Source organism: Dendronephthya gigantea, unplaced genomic scaffold (genome assembly GCF_004324835.1).
Source record: "Dendronephthya gigantea isolate DGI-Jeju-01 unplaced genomic scaffold, DenGig_1.0 000016F, whole genome shotgun sequence".
Taxonomy (NCBI): Eukaryota; Metazoa; Cnidaria; class Anthozoa; order Malacalcyonacea; family Nephtheidae; genus Dendronephthya; species Dendronephthya gigantea.
Window position 1 is genome coordinate 1,722,868 of NW_021163026.1, and position 19,633 is coordinate 1,742,500.

General features: G+C 37.7%; 4 protein-coding genes across 5 annotated transcripts; 2 read left to right on the top strand and 2 right to left on the bottom strand.

The window, feature by feature from the left end:
- Positions 1-71: 71 nt before the first annotated feature.
- Positions 72-5,963, bottom strand: LOC114520435 (beta-glucuronidase-like). 2 transcript variants are annotated; one of them, XM_028540693.1, is made up of 12 exons: positions 5,582-5,963; positions 4,862-5,044; positions 4,563-4,735; positions 3,878-4,244; positions 3,405-3,545; positions 2,575-2,750; positions 2,214-2,360; positions 2,040-2,124; positions 1,334-1,510; positions 1,017-1,049; positions 803-905; positions 72-375 (listed from the first exon to the last, which is right to left on the bottom strand). In XM_028540693.1, the coding sequence occupies exons 1-12, from the start codon at positions 5,849-5,851 to the stop codon at positions 245-247; spliced, it is 1,986 nt and encodes a 661-aa protein (XP_028396494.1). In that variant the 5' UTR covers positions 5,852-5,963; the 3' UTR covers positions 72-244. The 2 variants fall into 2 exon arrangements, with proteins under 2 accessions (XP_028396494.1, XP_028396495.1); XM_028540694.1 differs by lacking the exon at positions 1,334-1,510.
- Positions 5,964-6,075: 112 nt separating this feature from the next.
- Positions 6,076-8,241, bottom strand: LOC114520443 (GTP-binding nuclear protein Ran-like). The gene is made up of 4 exons (XM_028540703.1): positions 7,968-8,241; positions 7,203-7,287; positions 6,783-7,096; positions 6,076-6,400 (listed from the first exon to the last, which is right to left on the bottom strand). The coding sequence occupies exons 1-4, from the start codon at positions 7,998-8,000 to the stop codon at positions 6,182-6,184; spliced, it is 651 nt and encodes a 216-aa protein (XP_028396504.1). The 5' UTR covers positions 8,001-8,241; the 3' UTR covers positions 6,076-6,181.
- Positions 8,242-9,618: 1,377 nt separating this feature from the next.
- On the top strand, positions 9,619-14,419 carry LOC114520442. The gene is made up of 6 exons (XM_028540701.1): positions 9,619-9,766; positions 12,323-12,496; positions 12,627-12,830; positions 12,956-13,126; positions 13,314-13,520; positions 13,796-14,419. The coding sequence occupies exons 1-6, from the start codon at positions 9,676-9,678 to the stop codon at positions 13,813-13,815; spliced, it is 867 nt and encodes a 288-aa protein (XP_028396502.1). The 5' UTR covers positions 9,619-9,675; the 3' UTR covers positions 13,816-14,419.
- Positions 14,420-14,545: 126 nt separating this feature from the next.
- On the top strand, positions 14,546-17,593 carry LOC114520444. The gene is made up of 3 exons (XM_028540704.1): positions 14,546-14,943; positions 16,466-16,687; positions 17,258-17,593. Exons 1-3 carry the CDS (start codon positions 14,841-14,843, stop codon positions 17,503-17,505), a joined length of 573 nt encoding a protein of 190 aa, XP_028396505.1. The 5' UTR covers positions 14,546-14,840; the 3' UTR covers positions 17,506-17,593.
- Positions 17,594-19,633: the final 2,040 nt, after the last annotated feature.

The following is a 19,633-nucleotide window of genomic DNA, read 5'->3' on the forward strand; positions in this document are numbered from 1 at the left end:
TAAAACCTTTCCAATTTTATAGGACATTTTATCGTACATTTCTTCTCTTTAAAAGAAAACCCCATTATTATGTCGCAATATTCATCAGTAAATATTTATCTCAAACCAATCAACATACATTAATAACATAATATTTTTCAAGTCCGACGTAAATTTTCGTTGTATTTGATGCTTTAAAGTGTTATCACCGAGAAATGAGGCCGTTTAAATTATTGATTCTTTTACGTGGGATGTGTGTAACCTCTTACGTGAGAAGGGGCGAGTCAACAGCCATGGAGATGTTGAGATAACGGTTCCTCAAGGCATAAGCTGCATGCTTCGGTTGTCTGTCACGAGTCAGGATTCCCTTTCTGTTACCTTTGACTCTTTTCACATCTGCGGTGGAAAAAGCATAAATTATTCAGCGAAGATTTTATTAAGACGTATGGCTGAATAAAGAGAAAGTGATTCACACAAATTGGAACAGGTGTGAATCGAAATTCTTATGTAATTGCGGCTCCCAGCCGTTGCGGCGTCCGTTCAATATTTACCGTTTAGGCTAAACGGTTCTTGCAAAACTGACTCTGCATTGTTAGTTCGAGTCCTGGTTAGTTTGAGGGCTCGGGCGGGGCATGAAATTGCAAAATCGCAAAACCAGTTATTTTGATGTCTGTCGCCGTAGACGTCAAAAACGATAATAAGCTGCCTCAAGGATTAAATTCTTGAATAGTTAGGATTTAAGGAACATATGGAATTACCTCAAAAACCATTCGCTTGGAATTTTTATTTATCTAAGTAATTTCTTTAACGTTCCAAAACATACCTTGCTGCGTCATAAAGTCTGCGAAATTCCATATCAATTCCCCAACGAGAAATTCTTTACGGAGTTTATCAAACACAGGAAAGTATTGTTCAATAGTTCCCACCTAATGCAACCAACAGATGTCAAGCAGAATTGCAAGAGAAACTAATGAAAATATGTCAGCAAAGCCAGTCGAATTTTTATGCATTCATGATGACTATATATATTTGCTAACCTGGTAATCTTCAGTAAACATCACGGGAGGATACTATGAAAAAAATGTGACATCAACAATCGGCGTTTACCCTTAGAAGATGTAGTTTTTGGTAGGGAAATTGTATGAATATGTCTAATCTCATCGTAAAGAATTAGGTAATCATCCTAGATAATCCTGACAATGGCCATACTGCATGATGATAATGGAAAATTGTGTTTAAAAAGAAGCCCTTGTCTCGTAGCCTTTATTGATACGAAGTTGGAAGCTCAAACCTAGCTCAGGTCATAGATCCAATACTTCTGCAATGACATGCATTCGCTGTGTTCGAAGCTTACCATGTGCAAACCAGCAACAGTTCCTGCCCCATATTCCGACTGAATGAAAGGCTTTCGAAACTTTTCAAACCATTGTCGTAAGTCGTACTCGAGTTGCAATTTGATGAGCTCTAAATGCCCCGAATCTTCGTACCAGGCATAGTAATGATTGTGACAAATAACGTCAACGAACTGAACCTAAAAAAATCATAATATTCTTTGGTTATAAATTGTAATTTTTCAAGCCTGTTCACGCGATCCATTGTTGTTGGATCCAATCCACTTCTGATGGATGTTTTAAACTCTGTTGGCAATGTTTTATATGAGAAGCAAATCAACTAAAGCCAAGTGCAGTACTGCTTTATCAATAACAGAGTACATATACATATCATTCGTAAAGAAGTGAATTGGATTCAACAAAATTGAATCGTGTTAACAGACCTTTACGCCGTCAAAACTTGGTTAAACTTAAACCGTCGCATGACTTGCATCACTAAAGTTGCTTCAACAACCTTTTCATAGGATCAGTTTGGTATCAATTCAACAGACAACTGTTAAGTTATTCCAACGAGAGTTTTCATTGTAGGAATATGGTGATCCATGCGAAAATTGTACTTGTTGCCAAAAAATGTTATCATGCAGTGTATTGTTGGAAACACGGTCAAACACCCTTTGTTGACAAGTTATGAGGTTCAGTTACGGTGAACGCGAATTTAACAAAACTTACAGCGCGATCGGTGGTTGGGCTTTGGTTGCCGACAAACGTAACAGGTCTGGTTGGATCTAGAAATCGTGTGTGGTTGATGACGGTTCTGAAATGATAAAGAGGGATGCATAACATCGCGAAATCTGGTTATGAAATGAATGTGGGCTGAATTTTGTCGACTCAATTGGACTCTACCTAAAGTAAGCTTCAGCCTCGGGTTCGTTTGAGCTTGGTTCGTTAGCGACAGACCACATAACGACGGATGGACGGTTCTTGTCCCGTCTCACCAGTTCCTCCATGACAGCCAAGTGGTGGGACAAGGACTTTGGTCCAAAATTAGGTCTAAAAGAAGATGGTGGACATTGTACCATGTATTTCGCTAATTTAGTCAGAATGATCAGGGATATTAAATTTGATGGTTGCATTGGGAATGTCTTCACATCAGCGAAGATCAAAACACCTCATGCATGATTGCTCTTATCTTACTTCAAAATGAAGAGCATTTGAGGAAATCTCAGGTTGAATTAGATGTACATGAATATCCTAACGTTCTTACTTTCTAATTCCTACTCCAGGACACTCGTCAATCACAACTATCCCTAACTGATCCGCGAGGTCCATGATCTCCTCAGCGTAAGGATAGTGACTCGTGCGAAACGCATTCCCTCCTAGCCACGTGAATATATTAAAATTTTTTAATATCAGAGGAAAGTCAAGACCTTTACCGCGGATCTGAAAAAGTAAGATTTGATAGATTTATGAGATATAACAGGGACCGCGGAACGTTTTTCGTATTGCTCAGTCCTGGAAAATTTTGAAATATAGGTCTCTGAAATCGCCGCAAATGCCTCACAATTTAAGGATTAATGGAAAATAATAGATAGTATGTAAAGTTTCCAGCATGTTTGGCGCTCATATACAAACATTAAACAATATAACCATGCTTTGGTTATGATGTCAAATATTTTGAAATGGATAACCACGCTGTTTTAATGGTCAAATGCTTGTCCTATGTAAAGTTTCCAGCATTTTGGCGCTTGTATTGCTTGTAAATTTGAGCGAACTAAAAAATATTCGAAATTAAAGACTAATTACGGAAAAATTATTGGTGGGGCTAAAGCCCAGCGAGCCACTCTGCTCCGCGGTCCCTGTATAAAAGTTTGTTTAGTTTAGGTTTCCTCCTGTAGCAACACTGGATCAATAAGAGATGATCCTTACTGGACCTCTAGGAAGAACAGTTTAGAACTGATAGAGCTATCCAGTATAAATAAAGTTAGTTTAGTACTTTAGTTTAGGTTTCCACCTGTAGCAACACTAGATCAATCATCAATTCTTACTGGACCTCGTAATAAACAAGAGCTATACTATAATCTCGTGACTACCTACATCTGAGTCCTCGTGCATGTTGAATCCTTTGAAATAAAATGGTTTGTCATTGACGAGGAACTGTGTTTCATCAACTTTCACTGTCCTAAATCCTACTGGCAGATTGTAAACATCTAGAAAACCATTGCCTGACACTGTGACCTTGAACAAGAGTAAGAAAAATATGAATGATTTAAAAGGGTAAGAACTCAAGAAGTTATTATGATGATAATATAAGTGTTAATCATTTCTGTAATGTAAGTTAACAGCGACTATTTAGTGTTAAAACTACGTCAGAGCTCCGTTGCCTTGACGGACCTAAAAATATAGCAAGAACTTCCATGTTTAGAGCAAAAAGCTCTCCTATCTAAAGCAGTTTAAGAGTGTAGAAAGCAAGTTGAGTTGAGTTTGAAGGCTTAGGCTTTTGACAGCAGCCAATAGTACCTCCTCCCTCCCTCCCTCAGTGTTGAAATGCTTCCACGGCCTCTTCTTACCATCAAATTATAAAGATAACCAGGTGAGTCGCTCATTCCAATGGGCCACCAAGGTTTGACCGCATCAACGAGCAACGCACCGCTGAGCAAACCCAAACCCGACGCACGGGCGACAACATTGCATTGTTTATCAAACAGTTCGTATTTTATCACCAGCGATGACCTATATTGCACTGGACTTATAACAACGGTCTTGAACTCCAGTTTCCCGCTAATATTGTTGTTGTCGGACGAGACGAAGCTAGGAATCACGGATATATCGGAGATGTACACTTGGGGAGTGGTGTAAAAACGAACGGGGCGGTGAATGCCGGCGTAATTGAAGAAATCAAATTCATAGGTCTGAATGAAATATCCCGCAGGGTACCTGAAAAACAGAGGAGAGGTTGGTTTCGCTGAAGCTTAAAATTGCACGTGATCTCGAAATAGAAATCAATTCTGCAGTATTTATTTGATTATATCTTTTGTTATTCTTCATGAAACTAATTGAAATTTTGTGACCATGTTTAGTTATAAGAACTATAGCTCTGACATAAATTTGAAACCGAAAAAAGTATATTTCAAGAGATACTAAGTGGTTTCAAAGGCGAAATTGATTTTTACTTGACAACTAGTCCTTTCCCGCCTAATTCGTCAAAAACACATGCCAAAGGCAAAAAATGACAATATTTGTTTGTGTGCTTACCGAGGTCCCGTAAGGTATTCTATTTTCCCAGGTGGAAGTGTTGTTGCATTGAGAGTATTATTCACGGCTACCGTGATTCTGTTGTATTCATTGAAGAGAAGATATTTGTTTACTTCTGCCTCAAAGGGAAGATGTCCTCCTGAATGGGACATAGCCTGTTGTCCGTTTACCCACTAAGAAAGAGGAAATAGAGCCTATGAAACAGACTACGGTGTCATAATGTCATCAGATATCAGCTTAGTGCATGTAAATTTCAGTCCAGGAGACGTTTGTAGGAACATTTCTCGTGCGATACCTACCACGATTGTGTTGTAATGGGCACTTTCAAATCGCAACACAACGCGAAGGTTCTCGGACCGCCAGTGAGAGGGCGGGTAGAAACCCCGGTCATACCAAACCCAACCAATGAACTTTCTCAATGAGTCATCCTGCGTGATGTCATTGAAACTGGCTGGAACAGCCATCGGTATAACTGGACCAGTCTAGAGAAATTGTGAGGATTGAAATTGCTTTGAATTAAAGAGTGAATTGTATGGTAACAGAAAACTACGGGCTGTGTGACTTGACAAATGTTTTACCCCTGTCCAGCTGATCCACTACCTATTGTGGTAGCACTAAAGAAATATAAAGGTCGTCATCTGATGTAATAGGGGCCGGTTGTATCAAGCCCGTTTAGTTTAAACGGTGGATAAGTTCAAAAAAGAAAGCAAGTCCAACGTTTTACGCAACAAGCAAACTAAATGCTTTTTACCTTGATACAAAGATACTATTTACAACTACATGTTCAACGCATAATATTCAAGTTGACTCATTCAAGAGAGATGTAAGAGTGTTATTTAATTTTGACTTATCCACCGTTTAAGCTAAACGGGCTTGATACAACCAGCCCCAAATGCAATTAAAAACTCTATCTGTGCACTGAAATAAATAATAAATTCTATTTCTTAAAAAGTTGCATGAACTAAGAAAGTATTTCCGGGCTATGTTGATTGTGTACAATATGATTAACTTGATCAAACCTGTACTAAATATTTCAAGAACCATTTCTCCTCAAATCCAGCGTTTCTGTTTTGCGAGGTGTCTGCACGGAAAGACCATAGCCCACCAAGATCCTTGATCTGTCTACTGGGAGACTCTCGTGGAAAGAGCATCCCATGTTTGCCAGAGAAATCGTTTGATTTCTCCTGCTTTTTAAACTCTTCCGCGAAGTTCGATAACCCAGCATCGCCACATTTCAAACAACCGCATACGATCAATATCACGAGATGATATAAAGCACGAAAATACATCGTTTAAAGGATCAAAAAACGGCAGCAGAGCCAGAGATCTTAAACGAGGCAGTGTAGTTTGGAATATCAATGCGTCTCGGATTATGCAGAAAATCAGCACAAAATATTTTAACATTCGACTCAAATTGTAAACAAAAGCGATACTCCTGTGGTGCGTCTAACCCATGACCTTTTCAACACTTTTTAGGACTATTCATAATCAATGGTATAAAAATAAGAGATGCTAACAGATTATTAATTAGATAAGAACTTTTCTTTCTGTGGTAAAATCGTGCGGTTACAAAGATCTCAGTTAAAATGCAAACCAATTCTTTATAAAAAACGTCAATTCTATAGATCATCGTCGTCATCTTCTGGTAGTGCAGTTTCCTGAGCTTGTTTAAGCTCAGCTTCGCATGCCTGTTGCATGCTGGGATCCATGGTAACTTCAGGTGGTAGCAGGGCAGGCATTTCTGTGAACTCTAGGTTTGGGTCACCTGTGAGTTTTCGCGTCAACCATAAAAATGGTTTCTCAAAGTTGTAGTTGCTCTTCGCACTGATGTCATAGTACTGAGGAAAAAAATTGGGTAAATCTAAGCAAACTCTAATAATGGCTAATCTTAATCCTTATCTTAATCTTCAATCTCAATCTCTAATCCCTATCTCTAATCCTAATATTCAATCTCAATCTCTAATCCCAATCTCTAATCTTAATCTTTAATCCAATCTCTAATCCCAATCTCTAATCTCAATCTCTAATCTCAATTTTGCTCCTTAGAGATCTCAATCTTGCTCCCAATCTCTAATCTCAATCTTGCTCCCAATCTCTAAGAATCTCAATCCTAATCTTGAGCTTATTTCTAATCTCAATCCTAATACCAATTATCCTAATCTCAATCTAAAATATATAACCCCACTAAAGGTCTAATATCAAAAATACATTTCAAAATACCTGCAAATTTTTCTTCCTGTGAAATGTGATATTCTTTGCTTTTACTTTCCTATCCTTGACATCGCATTTATTTCCGCACATGACAATAGGAATGTTCTCGCAAACACGAATGAGGTCTCTATGCCAGTTAGGAACATTTTTATAGGTAACTCTTGAAGTGACATCAAAAAGGATTATAGCGCAATGTGCGCCAATGTAATAACCATCACGAAGCCCTCCAAACTTTTCCTGACCTGCTGTGTCCCAGACGTTGAACTGGACCACTCCACGATTGGTATAGAATTTAAGAGGATGAACTTCCACTCCCAAAGTTGCTGGAAGAAAATTTGGACAATGGTTTGAACACCAGATACCCAGCCATTCATTTTTCTTCTTATTTTCATACTTAATTCATTTCAAAACATACAGTCATGAACCTACCAACATATTTCTTCTCAAATTCACCAGTTTTGTGTCGTTTTACAAATGTGGTCTTGCCAGTGGCACCATCACCACAGAGGACCAACTGTCGTACAAAATATAAATGAGAATCCTGTATTAAAATTATGACCTGCTAATTGATGTGACTGATTAAACAACATGACATAAGTGAATGTACTGGCATTGGATTATATTATCTATAACATAATTCTTTTGAACAATGGACAATTGTAAATTTCAAAAGCTTCCCACCATCAAATCACTGACAAATAAAAGACTAAATACAGGCAGGGACAAAGCCAGAGCTTAAAGACTTAAGAGCGGGGGAGCCGTAATTGGCTAGAGTTTCAGCTTGCTTGAAAACAAGCCCGGGTTGAATAAAACAACTTGAAAGACTGAGTAGATTTCATTCTTTGTAACTAAATTAATACATTATGAAGTAAGTATATATTAGCCATAAATTTTTCAAAGGGGGGGGAGCATGGCTCCCACAACTCCCCCCTGGCTACGTCGCTGAATACAGGAATAAATGAAATAATGTGCTTCTACTTCAAGACACACTGGACAGTGGTAACACAATATTATGGTAGAAACATAGGTACCTATATCAACAGTAGATCTATACCAGATAACATATTAATTGAAAGTACCACACTATACAAATTTCTATTAAAATACTTTACATCTAATTTCTCTTAAAGCACTTTACATCGATCTAAGATAAGAGAAATATCAAATACCGTTTGCAGATAAGTCAGAACGTACCTTAAATTCGGCAGCAGGTTCAGGTTGGTTCATTTTAGTATATTATATATATATCGTCCAGTTCAATTACGCAATGACCGGTATTAGTGTTCACTGTTCAGTGTGGATTTCTTGGCAAATATTGTCCGTTTCTGGCGACCAAATCACAGCGAATTATAGGGAAATAAAAGTGGACGTCTTCCTGTTAATCGCTATCCTCTTCGGCTTTTTATTCAAAGAATTGAGGGTGTTTGAATTCAGTAACGAAACCATACGAATTCAGTGAAATTTGCGCGGGAAGAGAATGTAAAGGAGAAAAATCTTTTGAGATCAGGGGGAATTTCGCTAATTATGCACGGTGCTTTTAAAATAATTATCATAATTTCAGACCGGAAAACGCATCAGACTAATCAGAATTTGTCGTATGTATGTACTTCGACTAGCATTATTAATTTCATCTCACAATATCAAACATTGCAGCCTTTTCCGGGCGAGGTTTCCGTTCTTAAACGGTTACATTGAACAAATAAGGAATTTTTTAAAATACCCGTGCATTGTTGGCAACGTAATGGCTACAAAAATTCATAATATCACGTCTACTTATAGACCTTTAAAAGAGGTACATTCTACAGAGGCATAGACCTCTGTTTGAATGTTGGATTGCTGTTTATACACGAAAGATGCTCCGAAAAACAACATCTTATAAACACAAGATATGAGTTATATAAAACATGACATTATATTTCGACTATATTTCAAAGTCATTCTCAAGTTCGCAGCCTATGTTTCTTCCCATATTTCATCAAATTGTCTGCTAGCAGAAATTTATGCTGGTTTAAGTTTAGCCTTCAGGTTTATTCCCTGTGAAAAACTTAGATTGTCTAATGAAATTTGGCCTACGGGTCATCTTATCTTGACCTTTAATTGATCTCGTTTAAGCCTCCATGGGGGACAATTTCTATTTGAAACTGAAAAAGATATCCTTCACTATAAATTTGGAAATAGGTTCCTCTAGGAAGAAAAGTATAGAACTGATAGAGCAATCCAGTTTAAATGTAGTTTCACCTTAGGCTTAGGATCGATATACCGATTACTGATCCTGTGGGAAATAGTTTTAAGCTGATAAAGTACTTTATAGGTTTATAAGACCCTAAGAGTTTGAAGTACAGTTTTCTTCTAGAACTTCCCAGTTCCATAGCAGACCAATAAGGAATGCTACTTCTAAGACTAAGACCTCTTGACCGCCTTGAAAACTAATCACAACTGATAACGGAATTAAAACAAACCATTAGCAATCATACATGTTATCTACTTTTTTATTTCCACTATAAATATACCATAAAATTGATAGAATTTCAAGCAGTTGTTTAGCAATGCAATCGCTATTATTAGAACATTTGTAGAACGTGTGTCGTGGGCGTCGACTGGCCGTGATGAATGACAGATTAATAAATCAAACGAAATATTTCAAGAATGTTTGCGAGAGAATTTAGTTCCTTGTTCGGCCCTTATCGCATAGCTTTCGACCTTCACTCGATCTCAACTCGACAGACGACGAGTGCCGATGACAGGTACTTAAATGCCTTGCTTTCATTGGTTCATTTTGACGCCCTTTCCGGCGCATGACTTATAAAAGTTGACGAGCAAAAAATATAGACATCTAGTCCGTGCATCTGATAACGACTTACAGCCGAAACCTTACAAAATTACGAGGAAATATTGAAGAGAAATGATGATTACGTTGAAGATTCCTTATCTATTGGTTGTGGCTTTTTTTGGCCTCTCCTCAGGAGCAAGTTTGAGTAACGAGGCAACTTTTGGTAAGTTCTTCTGCGTAATTGTTTTTAATATTCTTGCACGAATTGGACAACATAACCAACTAGTAATTTGCGAACTGAGAAAGATTCGTAATCCTATACCTCCACAAATTGAAAACGTGCATAGATGAACAACTGCATGGATTGGATAAACTATAGGACCAAGAGAGAGGGATACAAACGTCCTCAAATTTTCAGATCAGATTGGTGATTTATCTGTCTAAATACGGCGCAAGAAAATAGCTCGGCATAGCTCCGAAAGATACGAATAAAAAGTTATGATTGCTTGTTATGACTAACTATGATAAACGCCGCCGGGCTAATTAACATATCGCGCGACGCACGTATTTGTTTGACGTAAGTTTTGCAAAATTGATATTTATTTTCCTTCTTGGAGGAATTGTTTGGTCTATATATATATTAGCTTTATCCTGACGAATTTGAGACCAGGAAACTATTTTCCTAATTAGGACTACAGTCTTGGCTGCACGGTTTAAAAGCACCGATATCCGTCACGTCTTTTGAGGACAAACTGGTCTAAATGAAAAAGATTTCATCGTTCAGTTCTAGACTACATTTCTATTGGATTTTCAAACCATTTCTTTTCCCGCGAAATGCAATTGATAAACCAATTAAATTTTAAGGAAAAAACAATTTAGACCTCTTGAAAGAACTGTTTAGAAGTAATGAGCTATAATTAAGTTTAGATTTCCTTCTGTTGACACTGGATCAACAAAGAACGATCCTTACTGGACCTCTAGGAAAAACAGTTTAGAAGTGATAGAGCTATCCAGTATGAATAAAGTTAGTTTAGCTTAGGTTTCTTCCTGCAGTAACACTGGATCAATACGAGATTATCCTTACTGGACCTCTAGAAAGAATAGTTTAGAACTGATAGAGCTATCCAGTATAAATAAAGTTAGTTTAGTTCAGGTTTCCTTCTGTAGTAACACTGGATCAATACGAGATGATCCTTGCTGGACCTCTAGAAAGAACAGTTTAGAACTGACAGAGCAATCCGTATAGTATAAAAGTAGTTCAGGTTTCTTTCTGTAGCTAGTTCAAAAATTTATAATTGCTATAATTCATGGAAAACTTCCAATATGACGATTTGTAGCATAGATTTCCGTACTGTTAGATTTTATCTCTTGAAATCTTGCACCCTCGTGGGATAACAAATGATTTAACGCATTCTCGAGATTATATGAATACATCGGATGTGATATTTCATTTAAATATGCCCTTATTCAAAATCCATGAACGGCATGACTTTGAGAGATCTTCTAAATATGTCCTGCTTTAAATTCTGCACGTTTCATTCTCTTTTTTGGAATAACCCATATATAGATTTAGTTGAACTCTGAACTATTTTTAAAGTGTTTTTTTTTTCCAAGCGGCTGCGTGCAATTCCATCTCAACTTCAAGAAGAAGTTGCGAGAATGTTCGAAACAGAAAGAGTGGACATCTTCCACTTCACTTCCATTCTGACAACTCCATAAATGAGAAAGTCTTGCACTTACCTTGTGTAACTTAAGAGTTCTAACGCACAAGTACTAGAGAGGATTCTTGCTGATGAATGTCACAACTTAAAGAGGTTATATTAGCCTGACAACTCTAGTATTCTCCCTTCCACTTTTACTTTCAATCTTTTGAATGCTAGGAATTACGGCAAGCGCTCTATATTGAACGGTAGACAATTATTCTGCAAAAATGATAGTGAATTCGACTACAAATATGGCTGATAAATTCTGACTTTCTCAAACAGATTTCATACAATAGTCTATTGATTCAAACGCTTTGGCGTCACAACGATAGTCAAAACACCGTGCAACAATTCTCAATTTTTGTAAGAGGATATTATTATTGTTGTCACTCGCAGAGTCGTTTAACGTCACGGCAATGCGTGCATGAGGTCTATTCTGGGAACGCTCAATTTAATTTAAAATATTTTGACAACATCATAAAATCATTAGGGTTGTTTTTCACCAACAAACGGGAAAATACCATCAAGATTTGGCAACGAAAGTTGGCAATGCAATGTTTTGCGAGGTTGTTAAAGAAGACATGCAAAAATTTCTTGACACAACGTGACAATGTCAATGGCGAAACAATTGAATTACATTCCAGGCGAAAATAAATCCATCTGATATGAGCAAAACATTTCAAGTTCAATTTATTTTTGCTTAGATGACCCCATGCAATGGCAGAGAGTTTAGATAAGAGTGTAAAACAGTCAAAACAATACCGCACAAGTGTATCCGTTTACGTCATGCAGGGCAATGTTATGCCGTATTTGTGTTCTCTAATCTCCAAAACGTGATTTTTATAAGGATTATCAGGCAAACTGTTATGACCCCACTGACAGACTTTTAATTTTTCGCTAAAAATATCTAGCACGTACGTTGCGTCTACTTTTGAACTTCGTCAGAAAGCATATCTTAGAGCTGGAAGCCGGTCGCCTTTGAATCAGCTATTTCGATTACTTTCTGCCAAAGAAACCGGCTTCTCCCAAAGCCACTGGACGCGACCCTCGGTTCAAAATTTCGTGTTCTTATTCAGACCAGCAGCCATGCACAAATGAGTATTTGAGAATCGCACGAGATCATCCAGAATCAAGACATATGTTGCCAAGATGCGATGATAAAGGTCAATACAAGCCACTGCAGAGAACCTATTCCAGCTTTGCATGTTACTACCCACACGGAGTGCTTGACAATGTCTACAATTATCAAGGTATGTGCACGTTGAAATGCATTCAAAGTTTGCTTGACGTGTGTTAGAAAGAGCTCAAATGGACAGAAATATGATTAGATCTTTTCCATCCATCCACTGAAGCTTCATTTTTCTTTATCTTCATCTTCAGAGGAAGGACCGTGCCATAAACTGAAGCAGTGTCTTAAAAACCATGCATCAGAAGGAAACGAAGATTACAAGCTGATACGCTGTGATCCATTTGGTTTGTTTGAGTCACTACAAAAATTGGAAGATGAACGATTGATTTGTATGCTGCCTGAAGGAGAGTTCCCAGAGCCTTATGGTTTTACAGCCGGGAAGAGCAATTGCGTAGGTGAGCTGGGCTTGAATATGAGTGGGCACTTTGTTACTAAGACTATATTAACAAAAGCCGAATGAGTCACTCATGGAGGTATTTGTTTCTAAAACAAGCCCTCACCTGGTATATCTTCTTTTTAGCTTTACAGCCCTGTCGTCAAACTGCGGACGAGATAGCCGATGAAGAATCGTTTCCAAGCCACACGCTGCCACGATGCAACGCCCAAGGTAGATTCAAGCCATTACAAGTTTACAACGATAAGGTGGAATGTTATTATCCAAGTGGTGCAGATTTTGCTGACTATTACGCAGGTATGTTCATCCACATGTGAGAAAAGGAACTTCCCAAAATCGTATCACAAAATGCTGGCCTAACTCGGTATAAAATCAGATGTGCTGTCGACGTTAGCAACAATGTTTGAAACTTTGTAATGTGGTCAAAACAATCCTTTTTTGACGATTTCAGGAAGAAATATTTGAATTTATTCTTCTTTTCTAGCGCGAGGGCCATGTCGTAAAGTGAAACGATGTCTCAGGCAAAAATATTATGAAACGAGGGACGCCAAGGAACACAAGTTGCTACGATGCGACAAATTTGGATATTTCAAGCCCCTGCAAATGCGAGAAGACGGGAAGATGATCTGTGTCGACTTTCAGGGAAACGTTAGAAAGCGGGTTGGTGTGACAGGAACTGAAGACTGCTTGTGTAAGCATGTGTGATTCGTTAAAATCGATTTAACTCTAATGTAACCAAAAATAGCCAGGCAAACAGCAGTAAGATTTGCGCGAATTGCTTTAAACGCGAGACTGTAACTTGGTATAGTAGTCACAGAACTATCGCTTTATTGCCTCAAGAACCATTAGCCTGTTAATTTGGTCTGACGCAACCCCGCAATTTAGTGCATATTACTCCGTCTAATGGCAGACGATTTTCAACTGAATCAATATAAGCAGTTAACACGTCTATATTTTAAATTTTAGACTCGGTCATTGTTCATTGAGAAGTCTTCGTTTATCGTATTCAAGACATTCTCAACAAAACCATACGAAGAGAATATCGCAGCACTCTTAATCTAGTTGCTTAGATACTGCTGTACATACTGATGTGGATACCTTGGCCCTTAAGACAACAATTATTAAAGACAACAGACTGTCTCATTCATTGGACAGCAATTGTCTTCATCGAAAGAAGATTTTCACAAATGAAGCATTAATGATAACTATAGATGGTGATTTAGTACTATTGGTATCACAATCCTGAAAAGAGCTAGGACATTTTACCAACAACATTTATACTGACAAGTGACAAGAATATTAAATCTTTTTAGAAAGTAATATCTAATCCTGTATATATATCCTAGATTCCTAGTTTGTTTCTTGAAATGATATAATGAATAGGGGCAGACAATACGAAAAGTACGAATTCAGTACGAATAAAGTACAAATACGAAGAGTTAAGTCAGCTAACAATTTAAAAGGCACTGTAAAATAATGGTGATGGAAGGTTTATTGGATAGAGATCTTTCGATCGTTATTTGATAATTGTGAGTCTGATATCTGTGAGAAAGTCTAAATATTTGTTTAAGATGCGTACTGCAAGCATAGTTGTTTACAAGATCTTGAGTTATATCACCTGTGAATAGTTGTATATGGACTAAACTTTTTAACTCCCGTTATTCATGACCGTTGCCGATAAAGGAACAACAGATTACACCGACTTAGTGATCAACTAGTTCGCAAGGACTTTCACAATAGCCAATATCTGAAGAGAAAATGACCTGAGGAATAATCGAAAAAGTTGCATCGAATTCAGTAGAGAGTTCTCGCTGCGGGTAGTTTATATTCACACGACCTTCTCCATAGCAATGAAATGGTTTGTTATTTCAAACGTTCGAGGGTATCAATTAACATAATCAGATTGGACTTCGATGAGCAAACATTCAGAGTGACGCACGTTTGAAAGTCAACGAACCGATTCAAATATTCCTCATATAACGTTGAAACCGCACTGCACACAGACGCCAAGATGCTGAATCGTGCCTTTTTGTTGAAATGTGCTGCCTTCCTTTCGCTTGGGCTGGCCTTGCAAGTTTACCAATTGAACGCCAAGGCATTGGTCAAATTACAAGGTAAAAATTTGTAACATTTTGAATGATGGAATGTATACATTTTGGCGTAAGTTCAAGCTTCGAAGCTTAAGATATAGGGAAATTATATGAATGGAAACAACGGTTTTTAATGAATTTGAAATTTTATTCAAATTAGTAGTGTTTCAACCGATGTTTACTACGAAATAAGGAATTTCTGGCGCACGGCTGGACAAATGCTGTTGTTTTTTTTGCGTGCATTATCTGAAGGCGCACAACTTTGCGCACGAAACCGAAATATCTTACGATTTTGCAAGATTCAGCTGAAATAAAGTTTACTTTTCAATAGGACTACCCTTGTGGTTCTGGTGCCACCTGAATTGAGATCTTGCGACCTATTACATCACATATTTAGCGCCATAGGTCACAATGATTAAGGTCAAACAATAGCGAAAATACTAGTCAAATCAAGCTATCACATTGAGAAATAGAATATAATACCAATAATTACGGTTTGTTTGTGGGCTGTTTTCACTGGTTTTGGTGTGTTTTCTCTGGCACAAAATTAATTATAAAACAACTTAAAAGGTTTTAAACTTTTACGTGTGAGTGCGTACGTGCAAAAAACGCAACAGTGAAAAGCAGCCCTATAAAGCGATGCGATCCAGTATTTCGGTGTGACTTTCAACCCCTCCGCGATGATTCAGTTACAACGTACAATTGTAATGACGGTAGATATACTTATGAATAAAAAAGCACAATTTAGAGTTTGTTCAGTTGTAAGAATGAAAACAATCCAGCATTGCTGTCTGACTTTCAAACTCTCCGCGCATCAATTCAGCCATGTAAAATTCTTGAGACAGCGATATATTCCTTGTTTCCCGGTTGGTTAAAATGTTATATGTTAGCTAGAGATATTTATATGACTTATCAAACAAAGTTCTGAGCCTAAAAATAAGGAAATCGCTGCAGTTTAGGTCAGGACAGATGAAACTCAGTTCCTAATGGGAAGTTTTGTCCCCGAGGATGAGCCGGCGTCCCCAAATCTTTTGATATGAAGCGCAGCACAGACAGTCAAATATTTCTAAGTAGGTACATGTGGCGTAATAAACTTTGTTTCCTTTTTGACAAAGCTTTAAAGTTCAAAATCTGGTTTACTCCTTGAGTAAGTTGCGCAAGGCGGGGTCCTTTCTTTTCATCTCAGATTTGCGAGATATTACCGTGAATAAAATTATGTCATTTGCAATCTTGAAAAACGTGATTAGAATTAGATTAGGTATTGATCTTGTGTGATGTTTTTGAGAAATCGTTTCCAGATTTGTCCCATCAATACCGAGCGCTTACCCTTCTTGTCTTATGAAAAGCCCGTGTCAAAATGACAAATGATTTCTCTACTCTTTGCTTGAGACTCTGTCCCTAAGGGGAACAAGGTGTAAGCCGAGAACTGGAATGTTGCAAGAGGAAATATACAGATTTTTATCTCCACAAAAACAACAGAAACTGAGACGACAATAATAAGAAAATAATGATGTCAAAATTAAGAAAGAACCTTTATTTTATTAAGGTGTTTCTCTCGACTTGAAGACGATGACACCATCAAAAACAATGGCGCCCACAGCCCCTTATCAAAGCACGAAGTCCGACGGAACACCACCAGCACCGTCGGTCGATGAGATGAAGACACCCCCCACCCCAGACCCAAGTGAGATTACGTTCACTGATCACGTGAACACGCAAGGTCAAGTGATAACATCGCCCACAGTGGACTTGTTACCACCAGCCATAGGTAATGAACCATTCTAGAAGAAACTTCTGGAAGGAACATTAAGCCGTTAGTGGCCATCACCATATAATCATCATCATATTCATCATCATATAACCACCACATAATCCCCCATGATCAGCACATATTTCCTCATCATCCCTCATAAACATCACATAATCTCTCCTAATCACCAGATAATCTACCGTCATCATTATTACATAAACACTCATTACTAACACATAATCCTTCATCATCGCCACATCACATCCTCCCTCATCACCACATAATCCTCTATCATCATCACATAGTCCTCCCTCTCCCTCATCACCACATCATCCTCCTCATCACGACATCACATCCTTCCTCATCACCACATCAGATCCTCCCTCATCACCACATCATCCTCCCTCATCACCACATAATCCTCCATTATCATCACATAGTCCTCCCTCTCCCTCATCACCACAGCCTATATATCATTAGGCGCTTTCCTTTACACAGTAAAACCAGCTAGACCGGTCTTATTTCATGAAGTACAGACCAACTACTTCAAGGAAAGCGTCCATATATTCACTATCATCAATATTTTAGAACCGCCATGTTGGAAGAAGCGAAAAGAAATTATGAATTTCTTTAGCAAGTTTGCAATGCTTGGCCTTCCACAAGATTACACCCCCCCTCGTTGTGACGATCAGGGATACTACAAGCCACTTCAATGCACCTTCGCTGGCTGTCATTGTGTTGACAAGAATGGAAATCCCACGTCAGATTTCAGCCCGTATTCCCGCATACTAGATTGCGAAACTGAAAACGTTCTTAATTCTTCGCCTTCACAATAGACCCAAGATAATCCGTTCTAGGCAACGTATATAATCAAAATTTTCAACTATATACTCCATGCTCTTATATTTATATATATTCAACAGTAAATACAATTCATTAAATATATTATATTCCTTTTTATATAAACTGTGTAAAAACAAAAATCTATTGCCTTCGGTTTGTTATATAACTTCATGTTCAGAAAATCCATGGATTTAATCCATGAGATCCAGGAACTATTACCGTATTATCTACCCTGGACCGTCTTACATAATTTCAGTTCTAGCTATTGTTACAACTTCGATTTTGTAAGGACTCTTTCTTTCTGTCTGTCTATCTATTTCATTCTAGTTTAATTCTACTTGGGAGTGTCTGGAATCAGTCCAATGTGTTCAGCGAATCTTATGAAAGATTTCATGTTTTCTTTTCAACGAATTACATTCACTTGGTGCAGTAATTTTCTGTCTATATATAATTATACCAAACTAAACACCTTGGAACAATCTTTGCTCACATAAACGAAATCAGCGTGATATTGGGGCATAAAAACAAACAATCTTTATTATTAATAGGAGGACTTGCCGTATGCAAAGCGTCAAATGAAATGATAACACCCAAGTCTTCAAACCTTACTTTGCTTATTACAGTTTAATTTCTCTTCACTGTTTCAAAACCGAAAACTTTGCTTTTCATGTATATAGCTTTGCACTTTTTTGCAGACACAATCAGATTTCTTTGGCCGTCCTGTTTAACAAGTATACTTTAAAAAACTCAAGTGTACACTGCTTCTTTCAATGACAATCACGTCAATTAATAATAAATATATAATTTATACTTTTTCAATCCAATATGGACGCTGCTGTAATTTTTTTCGACAAGATTAATTATTTCTAAATGACCGACATTTAAATGACCGAGTAAATCTCACGATTAAGCGTTTGTAAAACCAGTATCTCAGAACAACCCTGTAAAGTTTTAAAGTTTTATATCGCTTAAACTGCGCTTGTTTTGAGTACGTTTTCTCTGACCAGAGCCATTTTGATCATCTTTGCTTAAAACACTGCACGCTTCCGTAAAATAAGGCAACTGGTCGCCATCATTAAACATTAAAAAGGATGCAAAACATTCATGTTTTGTCAACTAAAAGAAACTTATTAATTCTCAGCGATGTAAAAGCAATCAAAATTAATGAAATATTTGAAGTTCCCACTTCCTCCGACCACAAGATTAACATGATAATGCTCTGGTATAAATACCGCCTGTCTGACGTACAAGGGACAATATACTAACGTATCTTTGCCGAGGTAACAACAACAATTGATGTTGCAACTGTTTGATTAAAAAAATGAACGCTACTGGAGTTGGGGTTGTTGTCCTTTTGGCGATTTGTGTGCTCACCGAAGTACATGCTGGTGTTTTGAAGAGAAGATTTGAAGGGGTAATAACAGGTAAGAGTTGGCTATAGCTATATTACCCAACCCGCTTCTGGCTATAGCTAAGAAACGAAATTTAGCAAAGATAAACTTCACCTAGTTTTGAGTTATTTTAACCTAAGTACACTGATAAAGTTTAGTTCGATGATGATTCCCAATCCAATTCACTTGATGATTTAAGCACAGATCACTATTTGGGATAATAATATTCACACCCATTGACAGTAAATATTTGAATTCAAGGCTTCAAAATTATGATTCAATCCTCCAAATTAAGAATTTTACCTTAGAAATCAATGTTTCATCCTAAAAAATCTGCATGTTTATTATTCAGAATTCACGCATTACTCGAGTAACACTAACAATGAAATATCACCTTTCAGTAAAGTTCACCCAATCTTTATTTTACCAGAACCCAGAGGACCGTGTGCGGTAAGAAAGGAAGAAGCCCAGAAACTCTACATGCTATTGGGACCGATGATGGGGGACTTCTCGTTACCTTCCTGTGATCGCAATGGTTATTTCTCCCCTATGCAATGTACCATCGCTGGCTGTTATTGCTCGGACCCGCGGGGTAATGTGGTCGAAAAGCTGAAAGTGCCTAACGAGGAGTATTGCGCGTCTCTCCGCGAGAACTGATCCGTCAAATATAACGCCGATATAGTTGGCTCCTGTTTTAACATTAAACTGAGTAAAGATTAAGTTTAAATAC

What these genes read in the sequence shown, in the direction of transcription:
- LOC114520435 (XM_028540693.1), bottom strand. Translation starts at nt 5,851, where the DNA reads ATGTATTTTCGTGCTTTATATCATCTCGTGATATTGATCGTATGCGGT. An exon ending in GTTATCTTTATAATTTGATG is followed by an intron (nt 3,546 to 3,877) that starts GTAAGAAGAGGC and finishes CTCTTGTTCAAG; the next exon opens with GTCACAGTGTCAGGCAATGG. An exon ending in GCCCAACCACCGATCGCGCT is followed by an intron (nt 1,511 to 2,039) that starts GTAAGTTTTGTT and finishes TGATTTTTTTAG; the next exon opens with GTTCAGTTCGTTGACGTTAT.
- LOC114520443 (XM_028540703.1), bottom strand. Translation starts at nt 8,000, where the DNA reads ATGAACCAACCTGAACCTGCTGCCGAATTTAAG. An exon ending in AACCTGCTGCCGAATTTAAG is followed by an intron (nt 7,288 to 7,967) that starts GTACGTTCTGAC and finishes TTTGTACGACAG; the next exon opens with TTGGTCCTCTGTGGTGATGG. An exon ending in ATTTGAGAAGAAATATGTTG is followed by an intron (nt 7,097 to 7,202) that starts GTAGGTTCATGA and finishes ATTTTCTTCCAG; the next exon opens with CAACTTTGGGAGTGGAAGTT.
- LOC114520442 (XM_028540701.1), top strand. Translation starts at nt 9,676, where the DNA reads ATGATGATTACGTTGAAGATTCCTTATCTATTGGTTGTGGCTTTTTTT. An exon ending in GAGTAACGAGGCAACTTTTG is followed by an intron (nt 9,767 to 12,322) that starts GTAAGTTCTTCT and finishes GTTCTTATTCAG; the next exon opens with ACCAGCAGCCATGCACAAAT. An exon ending in CGGGAAGAGCAATTGCGTAG is followed by an intron (nt 12,831 to 12,955) that starts GTGAGCTGGGCT and finishes TCTTCTTTTTAG; the next exon opens with CTTTACAGCCCTGTCGTCAA.
- LOC114520444 (XM_028540704.1), top strand. Translation starts at nt 14,841, where the DNA reads ATGCTGAATCGTGCCTTTTTGTTGAAATGTGCTGCCTTCCTTTCGCTT. An exon ending in GGCATTGGTCAAATTACAAG is followed by an intron (nt 14,944 to 16,465) that starts GTAAAAATTTGT and finishes TATTTTATTAAG; the next exon opens with GTGTTTCTCTCGACTTGAAG. An exon ending in CTTGTTACCACCAGCCATAG is followed by an intron (nt 16,688 to 17,257) that starts GTAATGAACCAT and finishes TCAATATTTTAG; the next exon opens with AACCGCCATGTTGGAAGAAG.